This window comes from Mesoplodon mirus (genome assembly GCF_964341445.2).
Source record: "Mesoplodon mirus genome assembly, chromosome: 11".
Lineage (NCBI taxonomy): Eukaryota > Metazoa > Chordata > Mammalia > Artiodactyla > Ziphiidae > Mesoplodon > Mesoplodon mirus.
The window spans coordinates 38,630,235-38,654,396 of NC_138987.1; the positions used below are offsets into that span (position 1 = coordinate 38,630,235).

At 46.6% G+C, this 24,162-nt stretch overlaps 1 protein-coding gene across 1 annotated transcript; it reads right to left on the reverse strand.

Annotated features, from left to right (window-relative positions):
• Positions 1 to 1,184: 1,184 nt before the first annotated feature.
• On the reverse strand, positions 1,185 to 24,011 carry DESI1 (desumoylating isopeptidase 1). The gene is made up of 6 exons (XM_082634497.1): positions 23,695 to 24,011; positions 10,777 to 10,798; positions 9,577 to 9,646; positions 6,457 to 6,566; positions 5,669 to 5,791; positions 1,185 to 3,704 (listed from the first exon to the last, which is right to left on the reverse strand). Exons 1-6 carry the CDS (start codon positions 23,780 to 23,782, stop codon positions 3,611 to 3,613), a joined length of 507 nt encoding a protein of 168 aa, XP_082490623.1. The 5' UTR covers positions 23,783 to 24,011; the 3' UTR covers positions 1,185 to 3,610.
• Positions 24,012 to 24,162: the final 151 nt, after the last annotated feature.

Here is a 24,162-nt window from a genome sequence, read left to right on the forward strand (position 1 = left end):
TTCATCGATCATTTAATCTGTGCCAGGCACTGGGCAAAATGCATTCCATTTACTCTCTTCAAAACCACCCTGTGAAGTAGGTACCTGGTCCCCCATTTTACAGATAAGGAGATAAACAGACTGGCCCATATGTGGCAAAGTTAGGACTTCAGCCCAGGCTGTGTGATCTCAGACCAGGCGCACATTTTTTTTTGGCTGTGCCACGTGGCTTGCGGGATCTCAGTTCCCCGACCAGGGATTGAACCTGGACCACGGCAGTGAAAACACCAAATCCTAACCACTAGACAAACCACAGAACTCCCCCAGACCAGGTGTTCTTAAAGGACTCCTGCTTCTGAAAATGTCAGCTCTTGGGAAGCAAATATGTCAGCCAAAGCCACCTGCCCTCTGTGTCCTCTGGAAAGACAGAATCTCTTGTTTTATTTTTAAGCTAGCATGTTGGAAAGATACAGTGCTTCAATGATGAGGTCTCAGCTGGGTGGTGGTGAGAACACAGCCTGGATTCAAGAGCTCAGCCACTCGTCACTTGGATAACTTAGTTTCTCTGCACCTGTTTCCCCATCTGTAAAATGGGACCACTGCTCACATCTCACGTCCATTGTGAGTGGAAGGTGCTCACTCAAAGTGGCCTGACTGAACCTGAAGACACCAGCAGCCAAGCTGATGAGCCTGGTAGTATCAGGGGGCATTCAGAGAACTGTCCACCGACCCCAACACTTGCTCAGTGAGGTGATAGTTAACAAGGTGGGGAGAGATCCCTGGGGCCACAGTCCCAGCCTACAGCCAAGCTGAAGCCAGAAGGGAACACTTCTTGGTGAGGTCAGATCTCAGAAGTTGGGGCCAGCAGATCAGGCTTTTGAGTCTTACTCCACCCCCAGTCACGAGGTGACCTTGGGCAAGTCGAATTCTCTCTGGGCCCTTTCCCCATCTTTATAATCCAATGGTGAAAGTCATACATTCTTCTCTGCTACTGACACTTCTTATCCACAAGGCGTACAACCAAGCAAAGGCGGCATAGCCAGACTCAGCAAATTTAGGCTCAGAGGGAGACAGATGAAGCAGCAGCCTGGAGTTGCTTCATGTTGGATGCATACCCAGACCTTCAAGCGCTACCCAGATGCCGCAGGCAGAAATGAGTTTATTGCATTAGAAAAAATACCAAAGAAAAACAGCAAACACCTCCGTACTAGACACAATTATTAGTTTGACTTCAAGGGCGAAAAGGAATCTCAAAGGTACAAACTTTATTTCTGGGAGGGGGTGACAGTCTCATCCCTCCTCCTCCTTCCCTGTCCCTTTAAACCAATGGACCTTGATAGAGGTGTCCACCTGTATGATACAATTACACACATCTTTCTCATCCTGCTTGCCTGCGCACACCCGTGTGGAGCTAGCTGGTCACAGTGAGCAGGCTCTTGAGGTTCTAGGATAGACAGAGAAATGTGAGGATGGGGCTGGGGGTTTCCTAGCCTGAGACCAGGTTTCCAGTTAGTGATGGTGGGACTAGGGTGGGGGAGGGAGGGCTTGCCTTCCTGCAGAGCTGAGAAGACAGCTTATTGATCCCTCCTTCTCCCCCGACAAACCCTAAGGCACAGGCATTGGCACAAGTGGCTGTTGCACATGAAGGGTGGCTTTCAATGAACCAAGTGACTCAAAGTCTCTCAGGGGAGCCACTCAGGCTAACTTCGTGGTACAGCCCTGGGTCTGGAGGTGACTACTGGAAGGAGAGCAATCAGCTGAGCCTGGATGTTGGGGAGGAGAGAAGAGAAGGAGTTTGTGATGCCCATCATGCTCTGGCCAGGGCTGAGTGCCCTGGGCAGAGAGGTCTGGAGCAGGAGCCTGGAAGGGAGAGAGCGCTGGGCAAGGCAAGCTGACAAAGGAGAGAAACCCAGCAGCCGAGGAGCAGAGCAATGGCCTTGATCCACATGCCGCCCTCCCAGGAGAAAGCCAGCCTGATAACCCACTCTCCACAGCCCAATTCTGCCAGTTGGTCAGCATTAAATAACAGCCCCTGATAGTTTCTGCTCTAATGTATTACCATGCACACTGGCCAATCAGTGGGTCTTGAGAAGAATTAAAGTGCTCGCTGGTTTGGCTTCCAATCTTAACAGTTCCAAAATGTCACTTGACATCACAGCTAGTCATCATGGACATGCCCTGGTCAGGTCACAGGCAAACACTAAGGCAGAATAACATCTTGTCCTCTAGCTGAGACCCTGATGATGCCAACTGCCAAGGCTAATGGCAGAGATGGGAGGAGGTGAGGCCAGAGGTGAGCAGCAGCTTTTTGGTGAGGAAAGGCACCTGCTGCAGGCCAGATGCCAGGAAAGAGAACATAATTCAAGTCTGAGAAGTGGCAGGAGCCATGGCATGAGGGGCCCGAGGATGCCAGGGCTGGGACTCAGGTACCACGTAGCTCTGAGTTCTTCTCCACATTCACTCTCCCAAGTTAAAGGAGGTTCTCGTGAAGAAAGAGAATATGAAAGCCTCTCCAGATTAGAAACTTCCAGATTATTCATTGCTTATAAGCTCCTAGCAGCAGCTCTTTATGAAAATGCCCACTCATGCCCTCAACCTTGCTTCTTTGAAGTCAGAATGACACCAGAAATAACATGTGCCTTCAAAACACATTTAGGATAAGGTAAAAATCCCTATCAGAAATAACTCAATTTTCTTGCCACCTTGATTCTGCATCATTCTTGCTACATCAGGGATATTTTCCAAGAGCAGGGAATCATTCCCCCTTGGCCCCTAGCTGAATACTGCATATCGGTCTGGGTGGGGTGGGTACAGTGACTGCAAATAACCTAATTACTTGCAGACAAAAGGTCTCTGCTGCTCCAGACCTTCATTAACTATGACAGGTCAGCTATGCTGAGGAAATGCAGCCTGTAGACAGCAAAGCAGGTTCTCCAAGACTGATGTCAGAGGACTGGCAATCAGTCTAGGTGGAGGGAGGAATGGCTTTATCGTGTTTCCTCTGGCCTGACACTTGCTGTTACTCCCCCTCCATCTTGAGGCTTTTGGTTGCTCCAGCCCGCCCCATGGCCTTGCTTGGGGGAGGAGAGGGAAGGTGAGAGAGATCATGGCTAAAGAGTTCACTTAGATTGGGTTAGTCATCCTGAAATGGGCCCCATGTGCACCAAATCCTTTGGTTCATTTAATGGTGGAGAGTAACCGTTTCCAGGTTGTGGATAATGTAAAACTCACCTGGGTCCCACAGGTGGTGGCAACCTGGGTAGAGCGTGGGCATTCTCTGGAAAGAGATTCTGGGCTGGGGCTCCCCTAGACTGTGTCTCTTGCTTTCTGCTTAAACAAATCCCCTCTGTTTCTCCAGTGTGGAGGACGCTTAGGAAGCAGCGTCAAAAGTGAACTCACAGACAAGACAGCCTTAATAAATTAGTATAATACTGTTAGAAGGGACGGCATTTTGTTCTGTTTCTTAGCAGCACTGTTCTACATGCGGCCTGATGATCTCCTTCCCTGGGAAATTTAAAAAGCCGTTCCCTGGTTGTTAGCTCTGATGTAAAATTATAAAATAGAAATCTGGTAGGGTTTGTTGTTTAAAAAGGAAACGCCCTGGTGAGGCAGGGCGGCCCCATGCAGTCCGTTAGCTCTGGCCGTTGGGTCGGCCCACCGTGCTCCCTCCGGGAGGCTGGATCTGGATGGAGTCCAGGAGGGGCCTCAGGGCCTGTCCAAAGGGCCTGCAGAGAGAACAGACACGGGAGCTGGAGTGGGCTCTCGGACGCAGACTGACACAGCTGGCCGGCGTGCCCAGCTCTGCCCACACGTACAGCAGCACTCCCACGCCAGGAGAAAGTTCGCTATAGTCCATTTAATTTTCTCACCTACCTCATACATCCTTTTTCATAGAGGGGATCTCTACATAGCTGCTCTGCATTTTTACTCCTGGTGTCCCCTCCTTAGTAAATGCTACCATCGTACTACCTTTGCCTCCTGGTTAGCTGTGGTTTGAAAAGGTTGGTGACATACTGGGAACTAGAGCTTTCTGTACTTTCTGTACTTGTATTTTTAATTCTCATGGTACAATAAGATAAAAGTTTAAGTGAGGAAGCTGAGGTAAAAGAAAAAGGATATGAAAAAGAAAAAGTCAGAAGTGAGGATGACACATAACTGGACTCCTCAGGGAACTGAGGTCTTCTAGGGAGTACAGGGAATACTCAGGAAAAATGACAGGTGCAGGATGTCAGAAGGTGTTAATGCCACTGTATAAAGGGCTCCCAGTTCGCTCTCAGAGTAGCTTAGCTGGAAAAAAGACCATAAATACTGTAGTCTTAGAGACTTTCCAAGATTACTGCAACCTTAAATCCGGTTGCCCACAACACATCTCAGTTACTGGCTTTCTTTTTCTTCGGTGATACTGCCATTTTTGAAAACCATCCCCAGATTCAAAGGAAATGAAATATTCTAAAGCATAAACTGATGAAACGAAGAAATACTAACCCCAATTCCGACAAGTCCAGGAACCCCACCCATCAAATAATAACAGCAAGAACATTCCAGCTACTCGGGTTTGCTCAGGGCCCAATAACCTAGATCCCTCAGCAATGCTGTGGTGTTTAACACACCCACCAAGGAACAGGAAGGCGGGGCCAGGACTGGGACGTGGGGCTCTCCTCACCAGCTCGACACAGACAATAGCCTTCCTTCCTGTGTAAGTTCTTCCTGAGGGGCTCCCACCTGGGTGCGAAGAACAGCTCACTTTGCTGAGTCTGCTAAACCTGCCAGGATCCCTGTTGAACAGGTCCCCAGTTCAGGAGAAACTGAGTCAGAGTCAGCAAATGGACCTGGTCCTAGAGTGGGCAGAGGCTGCCTGAACGCAACCAACAGCAAAGGGAGGGAGGGGTGTGATGGCTTTGGGGGTGCCTGGATGATGGCCCACAAAGCTTGGACCACATCAGGGAGGGAGGGGCTACACAGTGTTTTTTTTTGTGGTACGCGGGCCTCTCACTGTTGCGGCCTCTCCCGTTGTGGAGCACAGGCTCCGGACGCGCAGGCCCAGCGGCCATGGCTCACGGGCCCAGCCGCTCCACGGCATGTGGGATCCTCCCGGACCGGGGCACGAACCCGCGTCCCCTGCATCGGCAGGCGGACCCTCAACCACTGAGCCACCAGGGAAGCCCTACACAGTGTTTTTGAAGAAAACATCTACCGAGGGCTCACTGTGCGCTACGAGGTACGAGGGCGAGTAGGAGGTTGTCTTTGAAGGTGTCAAAGAACTCAAGGTGCAGGGGAAGAAGGACGAACAACAGTTTCAAAACAAGTCACCTACTAATCCTCTGACCTGCTCTCGGCTCGTCTATCTAAACCGCCTTTCAAGTGGGCACTTCTGGGGAGTGGTGTGCTTCATGTGCAGTGGGGAAGACAGATGCCAGGACGCTACAAACACTGGGACCAGCGTCAACTGGGTTTCTAAGTTCTGCAGTTGCACTCAGGTCAGGGTAGAGTTGAGTTGGTCCAAATCCAAGGAGGGTGAAGGTAACACAGGTGAGCACCCGAGAGTAGAAAGAATGGTGGCGTTCTATGTTAGAAGCTGCCATCATGACACCCCACCCAGCTTGGGATGATTCTGCTGACAACAGTGGGGGCAGAGGTGGGCCAGAGGAGAGGCCCTGTCTGTGAATGGACAGAGACAGAGGCCACTTACGTGGAGAGAACTTCAGAGGGAAGGTCAGTGATGTAAGAAGGGATCTTCCGCCCAGTCAGGAACTGTGCCACTTCGTTGCTGAAGGTGTTACAGTTGTGTTCAAAGAGGTTGTAGGCTTCACCTCTGTACATTGTGAGAAGGTTTGGGAAACAGATACGAAAGTCAGCAACCATGTATGGGAAACCATTCAAACCAGGTAACAGAATGGTGAGCACAGCTGAATTTGAGGACTGCGATTTCCCCTCTTACACTCCAAAAGGAGTGCCTGATTTGCCACTCTGGGCATTTTAAGGGAAGGATGAAATAAACACATTTGGCTCCTCCACAGTTTCAGGAGAATCTTTATAGTCACAAAAGCAGAGCTACAGGGTTAGAGTTTAACACTTCAAATTGACTAAAGCTTCTTTAAGAGAAAATATGCTCAAGTTTGTATTTTATCCCAACCTCTCTACAAACCCCGTTTTTGATTTTCAGGATAAAATACTGCTGTTGAGAGCAGCATGTGCTGAAATAGCAGCAGCTGATTTTAATCAGAAGGAATAAACAGCCTTTCCTTTCCTCAAAAGTTTCAGCAGTACATATGCTGGGATGGAACAGTGGCCTTGGAGGCAATGCTGAGCTCTTTTTGTGTATTGATTAACTGCTTTCCCTTCTTATTTATTCAGCAAATACTGGGTCAGACCTTGCGCTGAGTGTTCTGGGGGAAATGACCTGGTGGCTGCCCTCTGGGGACCAATCATCCAGTGGGGGAGACAGACACAACTAACCACCACCCCGTCTCCACTCACCGGAACAGAGACTCCCCCAGGGAGGACAGGTACTCCAGGAAGATTTCTTCTGTGACTTCTGTACTCCCCACATCAACCACAGAATCTGGAGGCCCAAGCAACGTACCTCCCTAAAAAGCCAACCCAAAGAAAGTCAGTAAATCACTCTCTCCACTGAATGTTTTCATGTGGCTTCCCATGGAAGGCCACAAATGTTCTGTTCCAACAACTTTTAACTCTCAGAGCACCCAGGACAGATGAAGATTTATTATTATTTTTTAAAATTTATTTACTTTTTAAATTTATTTTTGGTTGCATTGGGTCTTCATTGTTGTGCTCGGGCTTTTCTCTAGTTGCGGCGAGCCGGGGCTACTCTTCATTGCGGTGCGCAGGCTTCTCATTGCAGTGGCTTCTCTTGTTGCGGAGCACGAGCTCTAGGCGCACAGGCTTCAGTAGTTGTGGCACGCAGGCTCAGTAGTTGTGGCTTGTGGGCTCTAGAGCGCAAGCGCAATGGTTGTGGTGCATGGGTTTAGTAGCTCCACGGCATGTGGGATCTTCCTAGACCAGGGCTCGAACCCGTGTCCCCCGCATTGGCAGGATGATTCTTAACCACTGAGCCACCAGGGAAGCCCAAGAGTTAGTTCCTATTTGTGTCAAGGTTATAATGGCTTAGAGCTCCCTGGAGACTTTCCATCGCCACGTGCTGGCAACATGGCTAAGAAGTTAGGTGTCCTGTTTCTGGCAGGGCCCTGGGAAGCTTAGTCTCCTGCAGGTCAGACTCCTGACACTGTCCATTCATTCAGTTGATAAAAGGATAGAAACCCAGAATCTGAAGTCTTCTTTTGGCCCCAACATGCCTACTCACGAGGGCAGAACAGGACGACTAGAAATGGCTCACACTTGACAGGCCATCTTTTCAGGTCTATATTCATAATGTATGCAGCCAGTTTTTTTTTGTGACACACTTGATATCCCTTGTAACACTGGGCAAATGTGAAGAACTGTGAGGAAGCTGGCAGGCTGGCAAATATTTCCACAATTCAGTTCCTTTTTGATCTGTGAGGCTAATTTAATGAGGTGACAGGGTTCCTCTGGCGAGGGAGTTAATGGTCCCCAAAAGACCTACAGAAAAGTCTCAGCCATGGGTTAACAGACTGCATAGCAGACTCAAGGAGAGACCGAGGTCCTGGGGGAAACCAGCCAAGCAGAAAGCAACAGGGTCACTGAAGAGGAGAGAGCTGGGAATGGGCTGAGGAGTAAGGGAGAGTACTCCAGAGCAGAGCTCCCTGAAAAGATCATAAATTCACACAATAGCAGCTACTGAGCACCTACTATGTGCCTGACGTTGTTCTAGGCACTGGGGAAAACATGGTGAGCAGGATAATTACTGTAGTCAGAGTTGCAAGAAACTAAAAGGTCATTATTCAACCCCCTACTATTCACTCATATGACAAATATGTAACGAGAACTTACTATCTGCCAGGCCTTATGCTAGGCATTGGACAAAACAGATGAGATTCTTGCCCTCACGGAGCTTATAGTCTACCAGGGAAGGCAAACAAAAAATCCCATAAACCATGTATAATTACGAGCTGCGATAGGGTCTTCTTGGAAAAAGTACTGCTGTCAGTACTTAAGACAGGGGACCTTCCCAGTCCGAAGAGTCAGAGAAGACTTGGCTGAGAAAGTGACACTGAGTCCATCTGGAGAATGGAGAGGCATAACCACATGAAGGGTCAGGGAGGTAGACTGAAGTCAGAGGACAGGTTTAAACGTCCACGGTGTGTTCAAGGAATGAGAAGAGGTGGGTGGGGAAGGGCACAACCTGCAAAGAGGCCACCCAGAGAGAGAGACCGAGACCAGATCAGATGGGGCCTTGTAGGCTATGCTGAGCTTTCTTGTTTTTATTCCAAGAGCAACGGGCAGAGTACTGACTTAAGCAGGGGAATGCCATGATCAGATTTTCATTCTGAAACAATCACTTTGCCACCTGTACGGAGAACTGACTGAGAAGGAAGAGTAGATGAATTACTGTGGTCCAGGCTAGAAATGAGGGTGGCCTGGATTAAGGTGAAAGCTCTGGAAAAATGAGACGAGATGAAGAGAATTAGACTGGTTTAAGGTACACTTACAAGGTAGAACAGACGTGGGTTTAATGAAGGACTTGTTATATGAGGTGGGGGGGCAGTGGGAGGAAGAGGTAAAAAAAATGACTTCCCATTTATAAGTATCAAAATGCATGGTTTGGACTTCCCTGGAGGCACAGTGGTTAAGAATCCGCCTGCCAATGCAGGGGACACGGGTTCGAGCCCCAGTCCGGGAAGATCCCACATGCCGCAGAACAACTAAGCCCATGCGCCACAACTACGGAGCCTGCGCTCTAGAGCCCACATGGCACAACTACTGAAGCCCGCGTGCCTAGAGCCTGTGCTCCGCAACAAGAGAAGCCACCGCAATGAGAAGTCCACGCACCTCAACAAAGAGTAGCCCCCGCTCGCTGCAACTAGAGAAAGCCTGCGCGCAGCAACGAAGACCCAATGCAGCCAAATAAATAAATTTTTTAAAAAAAGAATTTTTTTTGGTCTTTGCTTGAGTACCTCCTGTGATGACCCTTAGACAGCTCCGACAGAAATTTTCTGGAAAAGGGTGTGGGCTTTGGAGTCAGAGAGACCTGAGTTTTAGTACTGGTGCTGTAACTGGCCATGTAACTTTGGGCAACTCACTTTACCTCTCAGAGCCCTCACAGTTCACATTGACTGAGCTTCACATTGACTGAGCTTCACATTGACTGAGTTCATACCATGCACAAGGCACTAAGCTGGTGATGGTGATAGAAGAATGAGACAGTCTCAGCTTACAAGGAGCTGACACAGGGCTCCCCCTGGAGACTCAGGAACAGCCCATTTCACCATAACATGCTCAGTGTGATACAGAGGGACCACGAATACCATGGGAGCAGAGAGGAGGGCAGCTAGCTGGAAGATCTGGGAAGGGTATTCTTGAGCTGATTCTTAACGTCACCACGAGGAACTATGCCACAGGCCTGTATACACTGGGCTAGAAGCCAGAACTATAGAGGAGAACAAAGTTCCTGGTCTATGGGAACCCGAGACTGCAGACAGGGTGGGGGAAGACACTCACCGGTGGACAGCTGGAGATGCCGCCACTGCCGAAGAAGAACTCATCCTTGTGTACAACTATGGAGGTGTGCCTGCAACGCAGAGAAGAGGAGAATAAGCCAGAAAGCTTAAAACTGGTCTGAGAAAAAGCAAACACCACACTGCAATGAGAGTGATTTCTGCCTAAGGATATGACTTATAAGGTCAACATCTTTATAATAAACTAACCAAACAAAGGTAAGGTAAATACCATAGGCCAGAGTTTCTCAACTTTGGCACTACTGACATTTGGGGCTGGCTAATCCTTTGTTGTGGGGACTGACCTGTGCATTCTAGAATGTTCAGCAGATCCTGGCCTTTACCCACTAGATGGCACTAGCATTACCTGCCTCCGCTGTGACGACAAACATGTCTCCAGACATCGCCAAAGGTCTCCTGGGGGCAGAACTGTCCCTTGTTGAGAACCACCGCTGTAGATCATGTAAGCAGAGAGGAGTCCTTACAGATTCACCCCAGTATTAACAAATCAGTTACTGAAATAAATCTCTGCAGACCAAGGTGTGTTCCCAGACTTTTTAAACTAACAGGAGCAGTTAACCTGGACCATGCTGAGAGAAAGACCAGATGATAAGTGTGAAACTATTTCAGGTGAAGGTGCTCATATTACTTCTTGGTTCGAGTCAAACAAAGCAAAGGGTCATTCTGGTCAACCAGTAGGTCAGCAGGCTCTAGGATCCAGAGAGAACGCTGACCCAAGGTTTTCTCAGAAATGGAACTGAGCCCAGCCACCACCTTGTGTCTGACAGGGATGGGTCTGAGAGACCAAAGCAGAATGTGTTCTAAGACAGACATGTGGGATACTCGTGACTTCCATAGTTAGAGAGCTTGGTCAGGGGTGTGCATGACATCATTCCGCCTTTCTTTAGGACAGGCTTTCTCAACCTCTGCACCACTGATATTTCTGGTTGGAAAATTCTTCATTGTGGAGGGGTGTCCTGTACAATGTAGGATGTTTATAGCAGTATCCCTGGCCTTCACCCATCCACCCCCAAAGTCTCGAGACACTGATAACTCCTGGCTGGGAACCACTGCTTTAGAACTTGAAGATTTGTGGCTTGAGAGAGCTAGGTTTCAAACTGGAAGCCACAGAGTGGAACCTGAAATGCATGGGTGCTATTTGGTTTCATAAACCAGCCAATGTAAGGAGTCCCACCCAACTTACCAGATGCCTTCCAGTTGTTTCCCTGTGGAGAAAAAAAGAAGAGATTTAACCACTTGGGACTAGACGAACTGGCCCCCCAGCCGGAGTAAATTCAGAACATCAGTCAAACCCAGAGTAACCCATTATAAACCTCCTGGGGGACTTTCTAGAAACGCAATTCTCCTCCAATAGGCCCTTAGGTCATGACATGGTATGTTGTGTTAAATAAGCTGAAAAAATAATCAGAATCCTTAAGCAGAATGCAAGATGGAACACTGGTACAGAGGTACCCAATTTTATGTCTGCTTTTCTTTCCCCTTTAGGGTCAACTCAACTCTGCCTTTTTAATTTCTTTGTCTCATCTACAGAGATAAAGCAAAACGGTAATATAGAGGACTTCCCTGGTGGTCCAGTGGTTAAGACTTCGCCTTCCAATGCAGGGGGTGTGGGTTCAATCCCTAGTTGGGGAGCTAAGATCCCACATGCCTCGTGGCCAAAAAACCAAAACATAAAAAAACAGAAGCAATATTGTAAGAAATTCAATAAAGACTTTAAAAATGGCCCACAGCGGGGCTTCCCTGGTGGCGCAGTGGTTGAGAGTCCGCCTGCCGATGCAGGGGACATGGGTTCATGCCCCGGTCCGGGAAGATCCCACATGCCGGGGAGCGGCTGTGCCCCTGAGCCATGGCCAATGGGCCTGCGCGTCCGGAGCCTGTGCTCCGCAACGGGAGAGGCCACAACAGTGAGAGGCCCGCGTACCACAAAAAAAAAAAAAAAAAAAAAAAAAAGGTCCACAGCAAAAAAAAAAAAAAAAAGAAAGAAAATCTTAAAAATAGTATAGAAAAACTATTGTCCACTTCTTCATGGAGCATATGTGAGGTGAAATCCTTTAGAAAATTAGAGAGCAAACTGCAGATGCCATCCATTCGAATAGTCAATGCACATGTATTCTACACCTCTACATGCCAGAAATGATGTGAGGTATGGAAATGCAAATATGAGCAGATTACTGTCCTGCCTTTAAGGAGCCCAAAGTCAAATGGAAAGAGGGAGACACACGTAACTAACTAAAACACAATGTTAATAGGCTCCATAATAGTGGTAAACATAATAAAGATAAAGAATTACCTTCACGAGCTGCAATTCAACCAATGAACAAACGGGGAAGGGATGGACATTTGTGCCAGCGGGAATAGTATGTGCAAATGCATAGTTGTGAAAAAGACTAAGGTCTTGCAGGGTAGAGCAAAGGGTGCAGTGATGGTGGTAAGAGGACGAGTGGCAGGCAAGGGTGTGAGCAAAGTAGAGCAAACCTGGACTGAAGGCTGCCCTACACTGTGGGGCATTGAAGGTTTTTATGCAGTAGAGTGCCCTGAACAGATCCATGTTTTTAAATGATAACTGTATCTTCTAAGAGATAACTGTAGGAATAGAAGATGAATTGGAGGGCAGAGAGTAGAGAGAGCAGACGAGAGTGAGGAGGTCTTTGCAGCAGCCCACGGGAGATCCCACAGTGCTAAGGATGAAGAGGAAGGGCAGTGAAAGACATGAGAACATTATCAAACATCACTCATTCACCTTTGGTAATAATTTCATGGTAACTGTTTATTGATTGCTGAAGTGAATACTTTCAATGCTTCAGTGTTTGCCCTGTTACTTTCTAAAGGATGAAACTCTAGGCACTGTGTGGAAGGAGAGGTGATATGATTACACTTCTCCCTTTGCATAAGTTGCACTATTTTGCCCCTGTAAGAAAGCTTTTAAAATAAGATAACAGTAGCCTAATCTTCTTTTTTTTGGAAGAGACAGAAGAAACCATGGGTCCAGCATGACAACCTACTGATGGCTCAGCATAGTGTCATCAGAGGCAGTTAAGAATATGGCACAGGTTCAGAGCTGAGCTTTTTCCCTTTTATTAGCGGTGGATCTTGGGCAAGTTTACTCAACTTGAGCCACAGTTTCTTCAATACAAAGTTGTTGTAACCAGTAATGATAATCTGTATAAAGCATCACAGTGTGTGATACACAGAAGTTTGATAAATGGAGATATTACATATGATAGCCCCCTTGGGGAAAAGGGTGAAGACTTTCAAAAGATAAAAGAAGGGGCTTCCCTGGTGGTGCAGTGGTTAAGAATCCGCCTGCCAGTGCAGGGGACATGGGTTCAAGCCCTGGTCAGGGAAGATCCCACGTGCCGCGGAGCAACTAAGTCCGTGCACCACAACTACCGAGCCTGCGCTCTAGAGCCTGTGAGCCACAATTACCAAAGCCCGCACGCCTAGAGCCTGTGCTCCGCGACAAGCTACCGCAATGAGAAGCCCACGCACCGCGACGAAGAGTTAACCCCCGCTCGCCGCAACAAGAGAAAGCCTGCGTGCAGCAACAAAGACCCAACACAACCATAAATAAATAAATAAAATGCAACGTTAGGGACTTCCCTGGCAGGCGGATTCTTAACCACTGCGCCACCAGGTAAGCCCTAACATCATTGCATTTTAAGTAGAGCTGATGTGCTCTTCTGGACTGCCACTTATAAAATAGCTTGCTGTCTAAATGGCAGCAATTTGTTGTTTATTTCCTTGGAGACATGCAATGATGCATGAAACTAGACATATAAGGGATATTGCTTTCTCTTGACTGTTCCTGCTCTCATTTACTTTGGGAAGAACACTATACTTGTATGAGAAGAAGTACAGTGTAGTGAACAAGAACACAGGTTCTAGTGTGGACAGGCCAGGTCTAAATCCTATCAGTTCAGTCAGTGAACTAATGTTTATGAAGTGACTATTATACTTCAGGCAATATTCTTGGCAGTAGGGATACATCAGTAAACAAAGGAGATGAAAAAAAACCTCCTTCATTGTATTTACAGGGTGGGGAGATAGGACAGTCAATAAATACTAATAATAAACATAATAAATCATGGTAGGTTAACAATAATGAGGGATAAAGAAAAACAAGAGCAGGGTAAGGGACACTGGGAGTTTCCGGGATGGTCAGGGTGGGCCTCTTTGAGAAAGTGTCATTTGAGCAAAGGCCTGAAGGAGGCAAGGGAGGGAGCCATGCAGAAGCAGGACATGCTAGGTGTATCTGAGAGAACTTAAGGAGGCCAGTGTGGCTAGACTGGGTGAGTGAGGAGGAGAAAAGTAGGAGATGAGCAGAGGTAATCGAGGACCAGATCATATAGATGAACTTGTAGAAGTTGAGAACTTTTCTAAGCCTGAGCTGTCCAGTATGGTAGTCACTGACCACGTATGGCTATTAAAATTAAAAGAACAAATTCAGTTCCTCAGTTGACTACTGCATTTCAAGTACTCAGTAGCCACATGTGGCTAGCAGTTAGAGATGGGACAGTGCAGATCTAGAACATTTCCATCATTGCAGGAAGTTTTTCTGGATGGCATTGTTTAAACCTTAGTTTCCTATTCTGTCAGAAAAAAAAAGGTATAGTAATAGTGTCTACCTCATAACATTTCCAAGGTTAAAAGAGATGACACACAAAATAGGCCCAGCACAGTGCCTGGCACATAATATATGCCTCCCACAAACTAACTCTTCTGGGACTTCCCTGGTGGTCTAGTGGTTAAGAATCCGCCTTCCAATGCAGGGGACTTGGGTTCGATCCCTGTTCGGGGAACTAAAATCCCACATGCTGTGGGGCAACTAAGCCTGTGGGCTCTAGAGTCCCCGTGCCTCAACTACTGGACCTGTGCGCCGTAACTAGAAGGAAGCCCACGTGCTGCAATAGAAGATCCCACGTGCCGCAACGAAGATCCTGCAACTAAGACCCGATACAGCCAAATAAAAACAAACAAACAAAAACTAACTCTTCTTTTAGGCTTCATGATTTGAAAGTGTTATGGCTGCTTTCATAGTACCTTGGTATGGAAACTACCTATTTACATATCTTTTTCCCTCATTAGACTATAATTGTCTCAAGGACAAGGGCAGTTTCTTATGCATCTTTACAATTCTAGCGCCTAGCAAAGAACCTGGAACAGAGATGCTACATGAACAGCTGTTGTGGTTGACACACAGTGCTAATGAGGCCAAAGTTCTTAACCCCAATCTTGGCTGCCCTGGCTTGTTACTCAAATGACTTTGCAACCCTGGCATATTGCACCCTGAGTCTGCTACTCCCTTCTCAGATGCCCATGTTCAATGACCCAGATGGACAGGTGGCAGGTACAGATGCACCGGTTCAAACCCAGCCCTACTAAAATAATGGGTTTTTGGAGAGAGGCCTCAGAGACCATCCTGCCACTTATTTTACACCTGAAAAGCAATTCAAAAGTTGTGGGATACAAACCCTACTTTATTCTGCTTGATATTCTCTGTATTGATCACTAAACTTATCTGTAAGCTGGACATTATACTTCCTCCTTATTCAACTACATCAAGGTATGCTTAAGATCTCATCCATCTATAGAATGGTGATAGAAACTATAGAAAAAAGATCCTCTTATTTATTCATTCTTTCATTTATTAATCCATCTACCAAACACTTGGAGCCAACAACATTTAAAATGGATTGAGTGGATTTACATCCTTTCTTAATTTAAAGTGCTTCATAGTTATCCTTATTCTCACATCTTTACATGATAGAGTGGAACAAATATTTATTAACATCATTTTAAACAGGTAAATAAAGATGCATGGTTTGTCCAGTGCAAAGACAAGAAAAAAAAAAAAAAAAAAAGGATAGGGCCTCCCTGGTGGCGCAGTGGTTGAGAGTCCGCCTGCCGATGCAGGGGATACGGGTTCGTGCCCCGGTCTGGGAGGATCCCATATGCCGCGGAGCGGCTGGGCCCGTGAGCCATGGCCGCTGAGCCTGCGCGTCCGGAGCCTGTGCTCCGCAACGGGAGAGGCCACAACAGTGAGAGGCCCGCGTACGGAAAAAAAAAAAAAAAAAAAAAAAAGAAAAAAAAAAAGAAAAAAAAAAGGATGTAACCATGTACTTGTTGGAGCAGCTCAGGTAGAGACGTAAGGTTGGCTACTCAGTGGCCTGCTCTCATGAGGACAAGAATGAGGGTCATGGCCTCCTCTGGGGGTGACAGGCATTGTAAAATGGGACTGAACTGATTTAAAAAAATTTTTCAGCCAGACTGAAGTACAGTAGGTGAGTAGATGGTGGGGGTTTGAGATTGAATTGGGGCACAAAGCCATGTTGGGATGTGAATTAGGCTCAGTGGATATTAGCACACCATAGAAGCAGATTGTTTTCCCACTAGGATTTCCTCAGCAAGCTGGAGAGTGGGTGGGTCAGATGGCTGCATGTCTGTAAGCATGCTGGCACGTCCGTTGCATTGATTTTGAAGCCTATGAGGTATGCACATGAAAACAAATGGAAGGGCTTCCCTGGTGGTACAGTGGTTAAGAATCCGCCTGCCAATGCAGGGGACACAGGTTTGAGCCCTGATCTGGGAAGATCCCACATGCCGCGGAGCAACTAAGCCCGTGCGCCGCAACTACTGAGCCTGCACTCTAGAGCCTGTGAGCCACAACTATTGAGCCTTGTGCCACAACTACTGAAGCCCATGCACCTAGAGCCCATGCTCTGCAACCAAAAGCCACCACAATAAGAAGCCCGCGCACTGCAATGAAGAGTAGCCCCCACTTGATGCAACTAGAGAGAGCCCGTGCGCAGCAATGAAGATCCAACACAGTCAAAAATAAAAACAAGTAAAAAAATAAATTTATTAAAAAAAAAAAAGAATCCACCTGCCAATGTAGGGGACACAGGTTCGAGCCCTGGTCCGGGAAGATCCCACATGCTGCGAAGCAACTAAGCCCGTGTGCCACAACTACTGAGCCTGCATGCTGCAACTACTGAAGCCCACACACCTAGAGCCCGTGCTCTGCAACAAGAGAAACCACTGCAATGTGAAGCCCGTGCACTGCAACGAAGAGTAGCCCCCACTCGCAGCAACCAGAGAAACCTCGCGTGCAGCAACAAAGACCCAACGCAGCCAAAAATAAAAAAGAAAACAAATGGAAGACATGCATATTAGCCCTGTTTTTCATCATGAACAACAAAGAATGTAGAGTGAATTCCACACTAGTCAGCCGTCCACTGATTGTAAGAGTAAAGTCAGTACATAAAAGCCAAGGAGAAAATACTTCATCTACCTCCTCATCAATTAAGGTAATGGAGCCTGTGCATATAGACATTCCTGCTGGTTATGGGTTGTGCTCAAGATCAGCACCTGGTATACTGCTGGTGCTAAATAAATGTCTATTAATAAGCATAAAGTGGGTAATGTTGCTGGGACTCCAGGGGCAGGCAGTATTAGCTCATTAGTATAAATCAAAAGTAGCCCTAGCTCACCTCCTAGATTTCACCCCACAGTGACAAAGTGTTCTTTTTATTTATTTATTTATCTGGCTGCATTGGGTCTTCGTTGTTGTACGCGGGCTTTCTCTAGTTGCAGAGAGCGGGGGCTACTTGTCATTGCTGCGCGAGGGCTTCTCACTGCGGTGGCTTCTCTTGTTGTGGAGCACAGGCTCTAGGCATGCGGGCTTCATTAGTTGTGGCTCGCAGGCTCTAGAGTGCAGGCTCAGTAGTTATGGCGCATGGGCTTAGTTGCTCTGTGGCATGTGGGATCTTCCCGGACCAGGGCTCGAACCTCTGTCCCCTGCATGGGCAGGCGAATTCTTAACCTCTGCACCACCAGGGAAGTCCCTGACAAAGTGTTCTTAATTGGCAGTGTTTTACTCTGACTTGCCAGATTACCAGCAATGTGAAGGGGTTAACTCAAAAAATCAGCTTATTCTTCTCTGGAACTACCAGGTAAATGTTGAATCTATGTGGGAAAAGGTAAAAGGATACACTTGTATAACATACGTGGACCTCTGTGCCTATAGGCGAAAAAAAATGCCTACTGGCAGTTGCCCCTCCTTTAGGTAGAGAGGTTATCACAAAATCAAAATGCAAAACATTGCTAAAAACTAAGACAGTATTTTAATCCTCAAAAAAGGGTAGATTTAAAACTACTTAATACTCTAGCACTAGGATTCCTTGGAGCCAGTACAGGATTCTTTCTCAGAATAAAAATAACTAATTTGTGAGTTCTTTATTTCAGTACTCAGAAGGTTCCCTCTTAACCACTGCTTGTTGTTATTAGTCAGGCCTTGTAGCAATGCTTTGAGGTAGGCCTGCAACATCCTGTCACTTACTCAGTTTGTATTTATTGAATGCCAGTAACTGCGCTAAACTCTGGGGATACACTCAAGAGTTCTTGCCCCCATTGGAGATTAAAGTCCAGTTGGGGCTGGGGGAGTGGACACAGATGAGAAAACATGCAATTTAAAAATAGAATGATAAATGCTATTAAAGGAGATTACAGGATGTTATCAGCATATTATAGAGACACATGACCAAGATTTGCGAGGTGGGGGACAGGGAAAGTTTCCCGTAGGAAGTAACATTTCAGTTGAAACCTCAAGGATAAGCAGAAGTTATCCAGGCTAAGAGATGGGGAGAGAAAGCATTCCTGGCAGAGGGCACAGCCTTTGAAAAGTCTAGAGGTAAAAAAGAACTGAACGGGTTCAGTCCTGTTACTGTGTGAAACAGCCCTTTTCCACTGGGGTTCTGCAAGAGAATTAAGCCCTTATGCCCTGAGGAATCTATTGGGAGAATGAGAAAATAGCTACTCAGATCATTTTCCCTAGTGCTTAATTCTCTTGTGGAACCCAGTTGAGAAAGGTTCATGTACAGTGTGTTCAGTATGTAGAGACAGGTGAGGGTGGAGAGAAAAGCAGGAGAAGGATCACGAAGGGCTTGGTGTTTTTTCATTTTGCCAGAAAGAAACTGCATGATTACTAAATTAATTCACTGGACAGATGTAAAACAGTGCACACAATGAACAAAAAAAAAATCTAAAACAAAGCACAATAGATGGCATTAAAACGTTAAAAAAATCCTCAGATTCAAATAAATTCTACTTAATCTTTAAGCTTGAGTTCAAGTCTCAATCATTCCTATAATCAATATTTACTGACCACTAGCTCTGAAAGGCCACTGGGGACACACAGGGGAGTCAGAGTTCCTGCCCTCCAGGAGCTCAAGGTTCTTGCTTAAGTCTTTCTGACACATCCAGCCCACCATGGCCTGTCCCATCTTTCAAGGCCTAAAATAATTGCTTCACCACCACTCACCCCTTTTTGGCATCTAATCATAATTTCTCTCTTTTTTTAAATTCACTTTTTATTTTATTTTTTAAAAATTTACTTTATTTATTTATTTATTTGGCTGCATTGGGACTTTGCTGCTGCATGTGGGGTTTCTCTAGCTGCGGCAAGCAGGGGCTACTCTTTGTTGCAGTGCACAGGCTTCTCATTGCGGTGGCTTCTCTTGTTGCAGAGCACGGGCTCTAGAGCGCAGGCTCAGCAGTTGTGGCACACGGGCTCAGTTGCTCCGTGGCATGTGGGACCTCCCAGACCAGGGCTTGAACCCGTGTCCCCTGCATTGGCAGGCGGATTCTTAACCAGTGCATCACTAGGGAAGTCCTAATCATAATCTCTTTTGTGCTGTTATCTAATGTTGCATATGCACAGCATTACTTTTAACTAATTAAACTCCTCGAGGACAGAGTCCATGTCTTTTATTTCATTACTATTTGCACTACAGAATTAAGCAAGGAACTGAGCAGTGTCAAATCTCAAATATTCATTTGATTGCATTCTGCCAAGAAATACACACACACACACACACACACACACACACATTCCATATGCCTAAGTCTTTAAACCTGACAACAATTTTGAGATAGGCTTGTAAAGAAAAATAAATGTGATCTTGGAACATGTACATGCACAGAAACTTCAGATTGGAAAACAATCAACAAATAGAAAGTATCCCTTACCACGATTAAACAAATATAACAAACCTCCACCATTATCTTTATGTACTTTAGCACAGAAAGAGGTCAAGAAATTTAAAGAGCAGCCAAAATTATTAAAAGGACAAACTGAAGGACAATCATAATAGCTAATTATCTTAGGCAAATAGTACCTATGAAAAAAAAAGTACAATCAGGCTGTCTGCTCGATTAGAGCGATAAGGATAATTCCAGGACTGTCTTCATGATGAGCGAAAGACTGTGGAGCAGGAATACCTTCATGGGAAGCTATTCTAGAAGACTGAAAACTGGACAGGGTAAAACTGTGGAGTCTACATTGTTTCAGGGGAGAAAGGAATTACATTGGGTTTATCTAGTCTAATCAGGATTGTAATAGACTAGATGGGGGTCTTACAATGAGGAGCTGTCATAATAAGAGGCTACTATAACTAGATGAAGAGCCACTCCACCCATGAAGTTCCTCCTTTAAAAAAAAAAAAGAATAAGTTGGCATTGCTGATGAGGTCACACTAGTTCAGGACAATGAAGGCTAGGAGGGATGATCATAAAACTGTGATTATAAATGGCACACACACATTGAATCCAGCTATTTTCCTCATCCAAATTTGAAACACTTGGCCAGAGATGCCTTTATAAACTTGAACTAGGTACCTACTTTACATCAATTATAAAGGAACATATTACACAGGAAAGGTGGTATAGCAAAATACCTGAGAACATGAGCTCTGGAAGTCACACTGCCTGTGTTTATAACCCAGCTCTACCACTTACCAGCTGTGTGACCTGGGGTGCAAATTTCTTAATGTCCTATATCTTGGGCTCCTCAAATGAAAAATGGAGATAATAACAGGACCTATCTCACAAATTTGTGGTGAAGAATATAACACATGAACATACTCAGAAAAAAAAAGGGTCTGGCACATGGTAAGCACTCAGTAAATCTAGCTATTAATATGCTTCTAGAATTCATTGCAAAAATCAGGAAACAAATTGATTTTTTGAAGGTTCAAATATATTTAGGAATGGGAAATTAATAGATGGCTCCTAACAGAACTGGGACATACCCAACTTTAAGGTTAGTGATGTCTGGATAGGATGAACCTGTAAGGCAATGCCCATTTTCCATAAGTTTTTAACTCTAGAAAGTAATGATTACCACCTTTGATAACCCTTTATTCATTACTCTTGAAAAAGGCATAAAAGCAATATGAGAAAATGGGATAGAGAAGAGAGAATCAGATTTGCAGGCAAGGTGATGTTCTCAGAAATACCACTGGAATCAGATGTGCCAAACTGATGACGTTGGCTGAGGTCTTCTAGGATTTCACATCTATTAAAAGAGGTTTGGGGGGTGGGAGGGAGTCCCAGTACTCCACCTTCAGTTATGGCACCTTCCTCTTCACCCACTAAACTCCACAAAGGCCAGGCCACTTCTAGACCAGGCCAGGCTCTTTTTTGCCTGAGGGCCTTGGCAGGTTAATCCCCCTTCTGTTTGGAACATTATAACTCCCTCACCACCCACCTTGTGACTACTTCTTCCTCATCCTTTAATGCCCAACTTAAAAGTCACTACTTCTGATCCCCTTATTTAAAGTAGGTCTCTCTTCTTATTTTCTGTCTCAGCACCTAGTTGGCTTCCTGCACAACCTAGTACTTATCACGATTTGTAATTACTTCATTTGCTTACTTATTTTTAATGTCTTCCCCACTAAATAGCTCCATGATGACAGAGAACATGTTTATTTATCACATCGTTTTCAGTTAAGCTTAACACTGGGACTAGCACGTAGTAGATACTCAATGTCTGCTGAATGAATCATGAATCAATGACCCTAAGGCCCCCTTTAGCTAAAATCAATAACTAGTATATAATAGAACAAAAAAATATCCACTGTAAAGGTGGAGGCTTTTATTTATGGGTCTAGGAAATACCTAAGTAACTCCTCACTATGATCAAGCTAACTAAATGGCTCCATTACAAGAAGTTTAGTCAGAACTTGACTGATGTAATGTACTAGTGACTAGCACCTTCCTCAAACAGTGACTCTGTTAGTTTGCTTTCAGATTTGCCTTATTCATTTTAACAACTGGAGATCTAGGCCCAACCTTCTAATAATGGGTTGGCTACATAAGAATTACCTGAGGAGCTTATTAACAATACAGATTTCTGGATCAAAACTCCAAAAGATTCTTATTAAGTACTTGTGTAATAAGAGTCTAGAATCCATATGTTTAAAACTTTGCAGGAATTCCCTGGAGGTCCAGTGGTTAGGACTCCACGCTTTCACTGCTAAGGGTGAGGGTTCAATCCCTAGTTGGGGAACTAAGATCCCGCAAGCTGCATGGCGTGACCAAAAAAACTTTGCTTATTTTGAATAGAAAATATAGGTATGTCCCCAGCGTCAAGTTCCTCTTTTCTTCTCTTTTCTTTCACTGTGCAGCATGTAGTTTCTCCAACCAGGGATCGAACCTGTGCCCCTGCAGTGGAAGCATGGAGTCCTAAACACTGGACCGCCAGGGAATTCCCTAAGTTCCTCTTTTCATAAGCTACCACTGTTAGCAGTTTTCTTATGTATCTTCTGGATAATTATTTGCCTAAACAACCATGTATCCTTTGCTTTAAACACACAGCTGCATATTTAAAGAACGGTTCCAACTTCATTTTTTCTATTCCCATTTAACAATATATGTTGGGGGCTTCCCTGGTGGCACACTGGCTAAGAACCTGCCAGCCAATGCAGGGGACATGGGTTCGAGCCCTGGTCCGGGAAGATCCCACATGCCATGCTCCGCAACAAGAGAAGCCACCACAATGAGAAGCCCGTGCACCGCAACGAAGAGTAGCCCCCGCTTGCCACAACTAGAGAAAAGTCCGTGCACAGCAACAAAGACCCAACACGGCCAAAAATAAAATAAATAAAATAAAATAAAATAACCAAAAAACAATATATGTTGGAAATGAAGTTATCTGTATTTTTAACAAGCACCCTAGGTGATTCTGATGTGAAGCCAAATATAGGAATCACTCATTGCCCCAGGGTTAAGAGATTAAGTTCAACCCACTAAGACACATTAGAAACTCAAGGACACTGAAACTCAAAAGCAGCCTTGCTTACTTGATCTCTGCCCTCTAGTCTCACAGATATGACATGAACTAAAACATCCTCTAATGTCTCCAATAGAAGCTAGGAAATACTAGCCATTCAAATGGATGTTGCCAAAGCTGTTCAATTTTCAATTCCCAGAATCCTTTCCTGCCCAACATCATCTGAAATCACAAACCTGACAATTCCTATGTTACACAAGACATTTTGGTATTTGGGTTATAAAGAGGTTTGATCTAGGCTGAACTAGGGCTGATTTTCTCTCCTGGCAGTTAAGTAGTTTAATAGAGCACAACCGAAATACTTCCCTTACTAATCCTTACTGACACAACAGCATCCAATCCTCCCCCAGAATTGCTTTCTTACCACCTGGGCAAAAGCAATTAACTTAGAAGCTGTTGAGAAGACCGCACTGTCAGGCGGAACTTGGTGAATTCTTGAGTTCGGGCTCCAGTAGACCTGACTTTACTTCTACCTGGGGGCAACGGCTGGGCCCCTGTGCAGCTCTAGCTTTCTCTCCCCACCTACCCCAGGGACTGCACAAAGAGTTTCATTTTGGCACGGAGGGAAGGCTCTCCTCCGCAGTGTCCCTTTCACCACGAGGGGCACCGCGCGGCAGGCATCTTCACCTCCAATCCACAGCGCCGAGGAAGGAGTGTAGGGGGCTCCCCAAGCGAGTCAGGAAACCCACGGGGACCCAGCGCCGGCTTCCCCCACCTCCCAGCTGAAGTGGCTCTGAAGGTCTAGGGGAGAGCGTGACTTCTTTATCCCCTCTCCCTGGATTCAAACGTGATGAGGGCCAAGAGGGGCTTCGGGGGCCCAAACCTCAGACCCACACCTTCTCTACTGGGGCTCTTCTCCATCCTCTGGGCCTTCCCCAGAGCCATGGCCCAGGCCTCCCCACCTCGGCCGGCCGTCTCGGCGCCCTCCGGCCCGGCTCCCGCCCTCCTTCCCGCCCGCCCCCAGCCCCTCACCCAGCATGATGGGGCTAAGCCGCCGGGCCAGGCCCTTGGACAGGTCGTACACGTAGAGCTTCACGGGATAGAGATTCGGCGGCTCCATCGGGACCCGTGGCGTCTGCAGCCACTAAGTCCCTCAGGCACCCGGCAGCTGCTTGGACCTTCCCGTACCCGACGGGGGAGGGGAGCGGAGGGAGCGGGGAGACCGAGCCCGGGCCCGGCCTGAGGGGCGGGGGAGAGGTCGCCTTGCGCTGCTCGCGCCCCCGCACCCGCCACCGGCAACGACTACTCTGAGGTGACAGAGCGGTGCCCGGCCGGGTTCGCGCGGAAGACTGGGCGGGGGCGGGGGCAGGAGCGGGGGCGGGGACGCGGGCGGGGACGCATTCTCGCGCATGTGCGTACCATCTTGACGGGCGGTGAGGGGCGGGGTTTCCCAGGAGGGGGCGGGGCTTCGAGGACGGGGTGGTGTTAGTTCGGGACGGG

Bases quoted from the DNA above. Each gene is read 5' to 3' on its own strand.
- DESI1 (XM_082634497.1), bottom strand. From the start codon at position 23,782: ATGGAGCCGCCGAATCTCTATCCCGTGAAGCTCTACGTGTACGACCTG. The intron at 9,647-10,776 runs GTAAGTTGGGTG...TCTGCGTTGCAG, and splicing joins AAACAACTGGAAGGCATCTG to GCACACCTCCATAGTTGTAC. The intron at 6,567-9,576 runs GTGAGTGTCTTC...TTGGCTTTTTAG, and splicing joins GCATCTCCAGCTGTCCACCG to GGAGGTACGTTGCTTGGGCC.